Source organism: Sus scrofa, chromosome 8 (assembly GCF_054392235.1).
Source record: "Sus scrofa isolate SSC_HxYL_T2T_F1_AM1 chromosome 8, Sscrofa_HxYL_maternal_Yorkshire_Landrace_v2.0, whole genome shotgun sequence".
In the NCBI taxonomy this organism is placed as follows: domain Eukaryota; kingdom Metazoa; phylum Chordata; class Mammalia; order Artiodactyla; family Suidae; genus Sus; species Sus scrofa.
This window is the reverse complement of record NC_139390.1, coordinates 62,288,992-62,297,584: the sequence shown is the minus strand read 5'-3', so window position 1 is coordinate 62,297,584 and position 8,593 is coordinate 62,288,992. Positions and strand designations below refer to the sequence as shown.

General features: G+C 47.8%; 1 protein-coding gene across 1 annotated transcript; it reads left to right on the top strand.

Annotated features, from left to right (window-relative positions):
- Positions 1-1,156: 1,156 nt before the first annotated feature.
- SPINK2 (serine peptidase inhibitor Kazal type 2) lies at positions 1,157-8,385 on the top strand. The gene is made up of 4 exons (XM_003129019.5): positions 1,157-1,298; positions 2,111-2,154; positions 7,191-7,300; positions 8,168-8,385. The coding sequence occupies exons 1-4, from the start codon at positions 1,241-1,243 to the stop codon at positions 8,211-8,213; spliced, it is 258 nt and encodes an 85-aa protein (XP_003129067.1). The 5' UTR covers positions 1,157-1,240; the 3' UTR covers positions 8,214-8,385.
- Positions 8,386-8,593: the final 208 nt, after the last annotated feature.

Genomic DNA, 8,593 nt, shown 5'->3' with positions numbered 1-8,593 from the left:
TCCTGACCTCCCAGTGGAGGTTTTCCCCTGCCCCTGCTACTCTTTAGCACTTAATTTTATTTTTTAAAAAGTTTAAAAATTTTAAATTTATTTTTAATTTTTTGGTATGTGGAAGTCCCTGGACCAGGGACTGAACCCATGCCATAGCAACGACCCAAGCCACTGCAGTGATCTGAGCCACTGCAACTCCAGGTCCTTAACCCACTGCACCACAAGGGAACTCCTCTAGCACTTAATTTTATTACTTTTTTGGGGGGCTGCACCTGCAGCATATTAAGTTCCCAGGCTAGGGGACTGATCCAGAGCTACAGCCGCTGGCCTGTGCCACAACCACAGCAATACCAGATCCCAGCCATGTCTGTGACCTACACCACAGCTCAGGGCCACTCTGGATCCTTAACCCACTGACCGGAGATCAAACCCGCATCCTCATGGACTGGATACCAGTCGGATTCACTTCCACTGCACCAGGAGGGGAACTCCCCTCTAACACTTAGTTCTAGAAATTATTGTAGTCACTCGTTTGGAGGTCCCTGTGTCACCCCATCTCCAACATCTACACTACAAATCTCTCTTTTTTTTTTGTCTCCTCATCTTTCCTAGGGCCACACCAGAGCACCCGCAGCATATGGAGGTTCCCGGGCTAGGGGTCAAATTGGAGCTGTTGCTGCTGGCCTAGCCACAGCCACAGCAACCTGGGATCCAGGCTGTCTGCGAAGGACACCAAAGCTCAGTGGGATTCTTAACCCACTGAGCGAGGCCATGGATCGAACCCACAACCTCATGGTTCCTAGTCTGATTTGTTAACCACTGAGGCAGGACAGGAACTCCCACACTACAAAGCTTCTTGAGAGCAAGGACCTCCTTTGTTGAGTTAGCCCCCAAACAGCTCTAGGACAGAGAAGATGCTAAAGAAATGGGCTGGGTGACAGAGCCCGCAGGGTCACCCAGGGCTCTTACAAGGGTCTCGTTTGCCGCAGGGAGAGAAGGCCCCCTTAATCATTTACCCCATCCTCGGCCTGGGGAGGAGATGGGGTCTGGCAACCTCCCCCTCTCCCTCCCTTCCTCCTCCTCCCTCCCCTCCCAACCCATCCTTTCCTGCCCCTCCCTCCTCCTACTTGTCCGCGTTCTTCCTCCTCCCCCCTCACCCGCCCCATCCCATCCTGTCTCCTGGGGGAGGGTGCCGTAACTCGTGTCGCGTGACACTGGAGCGCGGGGAGGCCGGCCGCGCGGGGGAAGGATGGCGCCGGCGGCCCTGCGCTGGGTACTGTTGCTCCTGGTCTGGTGGGACTCAGCAGGTAACGCTCACCAGTCGGCTTGGTCCACGGAGGACCCACCCGGGAGTCACCGAGAGGGGGGTCACTTGGCCGCCCCTCCCGGACCGACCCGGGCTTCCCCCCCCCCCCCCCCCGCCCCGCTCCCCCGCGCGCACCTGCACCCGTTACTGGCAGTTCCCGCCACCCTAAGGTTGTCTGGGGTCATGGACTTGGGGGTGGCCTTGGGGGGACAGCCACCCCCTTTAGTTCACGCCTGGGCTTCCTTCCCAGCACCTTCTTAGTGACACCTGTGGTCGCTCTTTCTCCCTTAAAGTGAATGTTTTGGAGCCCAAGGTGAGGCGCTGGGGTTTGGGGTGCCCAGGCCCTGCAAAACCTCGGCAGGAGACGCCCAGCATCAGGCACTGCTAATGCCAAGCCCGCCGGGCACACTGGATTCATGAGCCGGTGCAGCCGGACTCCATGTCTCCCTCAAACGGAGTTAAAATGGCAACACCCAGTCTCAACTTGTGCCTTTACTGCCCTGAGCCGCCCAGGAAAGCCGCCCACTCCTCTGACTTGTTGGGTGGCTTCAAAGCCCTTTTTCAAGCAGTCCTACGAGGGTGTCAGTTCCTGAATGGGTACTGAGTGTTTTCTGTGTGCCTGGTGGGAGAGGTGCCAGAACACAGCCGGCTACCCTCTTTGGGGGTGGTAGGTTGGGGGGGGGTTCAAAGGAAGGAGGCATGGGAGGGAAAGGGAGATGGGTACCTGGATAAACCACAAGCTGAAATGTAGAAAGCCCTATTAACCAGAATGAGCCTGGATGCTGCCCTTTAAAATGTCTTTCCTTCTTGCAGCCCTGTTGAATGCTCAGTTTGGTCAGCCTTCAGAATACAGAACAGTAAGTAAGAAGTCCTTCCCACTGTTTCTGCAAATACAGTGATACCCACAGCAGCCTGGGTTGGGGGCTGGGTTTCAGGGCTGACCTGCCGTTTCCCAAGCAGTGGACCTGCTCCTTTAGAAACCAGATTCTCAGGCAGGCCTTTCATACAGATCACAATGTACAATTTGGTTGAAAGTAGCTCAGGCCTTAAAGGCCTCAGGGCTTTGTTTCCTTTACTGATTTGGAAGGTCCTAGGCTTAGCAGTTACACATTGTACTAGACATTGTAAATATATTATCAGATTAAATTCTGTGGATAAAGACCAACCAAATGAGAGCAAGCAAAGCCAGTTACTCCAGCGCACCCTGATGTTCACCGAAGCACTGTTCACAAGAGCCAAGATATGGAAGCACCTAGATGCCCATCAACAGAGGAATGGATAATTAAGATGTGGTACATATAGATGGAATGTTAGTCATAAAAAAGAATAAAATAATGCCATCTGCAGCAACTGGGTAGACCTAGAGATTATCTCATTAAGTAAGACGAAGACAGATATCAAATGATATCACTCAGTTGTGGAATCCATCAAAATGATACAAATGAACTTATTTACCGAACAGAAATAGACTCAAATAGAAACCAAACTTATGGTTACCAAAGGGGAGAGTGAGGGAGGGGGTGAGAGAGAAATCAGGAGTTTGTTTAACATATACGTACTACTATATCTAAAAGAGTTAATCAACAAGGACCTGCTCTATAGCATGGGGGACTCTATTACTGTCTTGCAGTAATCTGTAATGGATAAGAATCTGAAAAAGGATATACACACATACACACATATCCAATTCACTTTGCTGTATACCTAAAAGTAACACAACATTGTAAAAACTATGTTTCACTTTTTAAAAAAGGTTAATTAAAAAAAGCTAATTGTTCAGATTTTGATGTAGTGAATGAGTCAATCTGTCACTTGCATTTTAGCAGAGATGCAAAGGCAGAGGAGGGGGAAAGCTTTATAACTGGAAAAAGGGAAGGTGTCAGGCGGGCCCTGAATGAGGCTGTAGCCCTGGGGAGGCTGTAACTAGAAGCAGGCATTTTTTGTGACTGGTTAGGAGGGCCGATTTGGCTTTCTCTGACTGGGCCCAAAGTGGAAGCATTTCAGCTGATTGTCAGAGGTCACTATTTGGCTTCCTAGATTGTCACTAGAGAGCCATCTGACTTCTCTCTAGTCTGACATATAGCAGGTGGGCTTCCTGGGCTGGCTGTTCTACATAGTGGGTTGGTTTCCTGAGCAGCTTGCTACAGGCTGTGGGTCAGAATTCTATTTTTTTTTTTAGTTAATTTATTTATTTTTTGGCTTTTTAGGGCCGCACTTGTGGCATATGGAAGTTCCCAAGCTGGGGTAGGGGTCAAATTGGAGCTACAGCTGCCAGCCTACACCACAGCTGGCAATGCAGCAATGCAGGATCCAAGTGACCTACACCACAGCTCATGGCAACACCAGATGCTTAACCCCCACTGAGTAAGGCCAGGGATCTGACCTGCTTCCTCATGGATACTAGTCAGGTTTGTTAACCACTAAGCCATGAAAGGAACTCCAAATCTGCTGTATTTTGAGAGTGACATAGTCTGGTTCCCTTCAACACTAAGTGCTTGGATACTGCTTACTATGTGCCAAGCACTATTCTAAATTCCCTACATAAAATAACTCATTTAATTTTTTTTTAGTTTTTTTATCAATTGCTGCACACATGGCATACGGATGTTCCTGGGCCAGAGATTGAATCCCAGCTGCAGTGGCGGCAGCGCTGGATCCTTTAACCACTGCACAGGGCTAGGGATGGAAGCTGTGCCTCTGCAGTGACACCCACTGCACCACAGCAGGAACTTCTAATTTTTTAAAATTAAAGTATAATTGATTTACAATATTGTGCCAGTTTTCATTTATATTTGTATTTTTTTGGTCGCACCCACAGCATGCAGAAGTTCCTGGGCCACGGATTAAACCTATGCCAAAGCAGCCACCTGAACCATTGCAGTGACAACACTGGATCCTAATCATGCTACACCACAAGGGAACTCCTCATGCAATTTTTTTTTTCTTTTTTAGGGATGCAGCCGCAGCATATGGAGGTTCCCAGGCCAGAGGTCCAATTGGAGGTACAGCTGCTGGCCTATACCACAGCCGGCCTACACCACAGCCATAGCAATGCAGGATCCAAGCTGAGTCTGCAACCTACACCACAGTTCACACCAACGCTGGATCCTTAACCCACTGAGCGAAGCCAGGGATCGAACCTGCAACCTCATGGTTTCTAGTCATATTTGTTTCTGCTGCGCCATGACGGGAGTTCCCCTCATTTAATTTTTTATAGCACTATGAAGTAGGTACCAAAGTCATATGAAAATGGTGGCACTGTGGGTCCACCAGGTAGTCTGACTCTGACCTGATGCTCCTCACTAGGGCATCCTAGCACTGAGTCGGACTTGCCTCTTGTGGGCTGTACCCTCCTGTAGCCATGGATGACGTCTTACTTGTTACTTGGTGCCAAATCTTTAGCACTTGATGGGTGCCCAGTATTATTTTGCTCAGGTGACTAAGTGTGCCTGTGTTTGACTTCTTTCAGAAAATGTGGATAGTAACTATCAGCCACCCTCCTTGTTAAGCAAACTCACATAAAACCCTATCCTTTTTCTCTGAGCGATTCCCACAGCAGATCGATTACTCCCCGGTTGTCCATAGACTGGTCTCTTGTATAACTGCCGTCCTGTATCCCAATACAGCTTTCTTCTCTTCAGTGGAGTTACTGAGGCTCGTGTGTTCACAGCCTGTTATGCCAGTTCCCAGATTTATTTTAATTAAAAATGTAAAGACAAGTTTCTGTCGTGGCTCAGTTGTTAACGAATCCGACTAGGAACCGTGAGGTTTTGGGTTCGATCCCTGGCCTTGCTCAGTGGGTTAACTATCCGGAGTTGCCGTGAGCTGTGGTGTAGGTCGCAGACGTGGTTCGGATCCCTCCTTGCTGTAGTTATGGTGTAGGCCAGCAGCTACAGCTCTGATTCGACCCCTAGCCTGGGAACCTCCATATGCCGTGAGAGCGGCCTAAGAAAATGGCAAAAAGACAAAAAAAAAAAAAAAAAAAATTTTGGAGTTCCCGTCGTGGCGCAGTGGTTAACGGATCCGACTAGGAACCATGAGGTTGCGGGTTCGGTCCCTGCCCTTGCTCAGTGGGTTAACGATCCGGCGTTGCCGTGAGCTGTGGTGTAGGTTGCAGACGCGGCTCGGATCCCACGTTGCTGTGTCTCTGGCGTAGGCCGGTGGCTATAGCTCCGATTCAACCCCTAGCCTGGGAACCTCCATATGCCGCGGGAGCAGCCAAAGAAATAGCAACAACAACAAAAAGACAAAAAAATAAAAAAAAAAAAAATAAAAAATAAAAAAAAAAGAAAAGGCAAAAGGACAAATAAAAAAAAAAAAAATGTAAAGACAGCACGGGCATTCTCCGGTGGCTCAATGGGTTAAGGGTCTGGTGTTGCCTGTGCTGTGGCGTGGGTCTCTGCTGTGGTCGGGGTCCTAACTCCCACCCAGAACTTCCTCATGCTGCAGGACCAGCCAAAAACACTGTAAAGACAGGGAGTTCCCACTGTGGCTCAGAGGTTCACAAGTCTGACTAGCATCCATGAGGATGCAGGTTTGATCCCTGGCCTTGCTCAGTAGGTTAAGGAACTGGCATTGCTGTGAGCCGTGGTGTAGGTTACAGACATGGCTTGGATCCTGTGTTGCTGTGGCTGTGGTGTAAGCCAGTGGCTACAGCTCCAATTTCACACCTGGCCTGGGAACCTCCACATGCCACAGGTGTGGCCCCCCCCCCAAAAAAAAGCAGTAAAGACAACGTGAATATAAGCATAAGGAAATAAAGCAGTTTATATGAGAACTGCATCAAATGCTTTTGAAACACTTGCTAAAAAACAAGGTGCTGTTGGAATAGTTACAGATAGAACAACTATAAATAATTGGGGAAAGATTTTTTTTTTAAATTGTGTATTACCTTGCTGTGCCAGTGTCTTTATTTTTTATTTTTATTTCTTTTTGTCTTTTTGCCATTTTTTTAGGCTGCTCCTGCGGCATATGGAGGTTCCCAGGCTAGGGGTCGAATAGGAGCTGTAGCCACCAGCCTACGCCAGAGCCACAGCAACATGGGATCCGAGCTATGTCTGCGACCTATACCACAGCTCACGGCAACGCCGGATCCTTAGCCCACTGAGCAAGGCCAGGGATGGAACCCGCATCCTCATGGTTCCTAGTCGGATTCGTTAACCACTGAGCCACAACGGGAACTCCCAGATGTTCCTTTTTTATAAGGATGATAGTCAAATGGGACTAGGGCCCACCCTCCTAACCTCATTTGGACTTGAGCTTTTTAACCCTATTAAACATTTTCACTTGAGGAAAGACCCTATTTCCAAATAAGATGCTGTTGAGAGGGTTAGGGCCATAACATAGTTTTCTGAATGGACGCTATTAAACTCCTGACAGTCCTGAGGTCCAATTCTGAATGGACAGCTTTCATCACTGCTGCTGTGTAAAGGCCAGTCTTTTGAAAGTGCACAAAAGGATGAGATTCCTGAGTGTGTTTGGGTGTGATTGTGTCTCTGGGGAGGGATTATGGTGGGATGTGGCCATCCTCAGCAGATGGGAGTGAAGAGCAAGTTATGAAGCTCAGGACAGGAAAGCAGGTTTGGCGGCATGTCTTTACTTTCATTTAAAAATCAGCCAGACAGCTGGTTCTCTGGTGGCTTAGTGGTTAAAAAAAAAAAAAGATCAGCCAGACTGAACCCTCCTGTGAGGTCCCTCTCTAACAAAGCAGGTGTCAACCCATTGCTTCAACACAGCCTCTGATTTTGCATTAGAAAAACCATTTTTTTGGGGAAAATAGGAATCTTTCTGTAGATTTTCTGGGAAATCCAGGGCAACGTGGGACTTTGCTTCCTCAGCCATGTTGTGACGACATCTCAGGCTGTTCTCCCATTTCTGTCTTCCTTTTTTCTAGCCAAGCTGTGATCAGTATAAATTACCAGGATGTCCCAGGGACTTTAGCCCCGTGTGTGGCAGTGACATGGCCACTTACCCCAACGAGTGCACTCTGTGCATGAAAATCAGGTAATGTGGTTTTACAGTGTAAGACAGCCGGGTATTCCTAACTTCTCCTTTTGTATTTTGATCACCCAGGAAGTTGTCATTCTTTATTGGACATAACAATCAACTATGACACAGAAGTAGTTCTGTTTTGAGACTAATATTTGAAAAGACATAGAATCATTCAGTGCATTTTCTAGATCAAAGTTAGAGAATAAGGGAGTTCCTATTGTGGCTCAGTGGAAACGAATCCAACTAGCAACCAGGAGGACACAGGTTTGCTCTCTGGCCTCACTCAGCGGGTTAAGGATCCAGTGTTGCGGTGACTGTGGTGTAGGCCAGCAGCTACAGCTTGGATATGACCCCTAGCCTGAGAACTTCCATATGCAGCAGGTGCAGACCTAAAAAGACAAAAAAAAAAAAAAAAAAAAAAAAAAGATTAATTAAACATCACTCTGGGACAAATCTAATGTATAATGGATCTTTTTAATACCAATAGTGGGGCAATTGCAATTTCAATACGACAGGTAATGTTTCAATACGGTGGACCTGTTGGGCAGGCCACCTCAAAATATGTCTCAATGGCATATTAGTTATTTTGAATCAAAGTTGCTTAAGAAAGAGCCAGTGCAGGAGTTACACTTTGACCCTACTCTCTGTCTCCCTGAAAAGCAGGAAATTAATCTCCTGTGAAAGGTGCACCCCTGTACCTGGAGGTAGAAGGCCCCTCATCACCTAACAGGGAATTCAGAGCTGGAAAGCCTGTGTAAACAAACTTTGTATAACACACCGAAAAGAATCTCATAGATAATGGATCTTTTTGATACAAATAGCCAGACCATTTGAATGTGGTAGGTAAGGAATGAGTTTTTTCGGTTGTTCACTTTGCAGGGAAGACGGTCGCGATATTAAAGTCATCCAGAGTGGACCGTGCTGACGGAGCAGCGTACACAGAGCAGTTGGGAGAAATGCCTTTCACCAACTCTGGGTGACCCCATTTTCCCCTTTTCCTGTCTCTTTGCATGAGATTTGTTTACCCCTATTTTCTGAGAGGAGGTGTGGCAGAGAGCCCTGGGTAATGACTGATAATTAAAGCAAACAGACAAAAATCACTGTTCCTTGACATTTGCCCTTAAGTTAAGCTTCATGCCCAGGTAACCTCTGCATTTTGCTTCATTTGCCTGGAAGAACATCCGCATTGGATTCAAGCACCACTGTTTTCCACGGAACATCCACACTCACTCAAGCAGCCTCATGGGGCTGTTTGCCTCTGAAGCAAAGGTGCACTTCGCTCAGGGACAAGTGCAGTCATTGTTG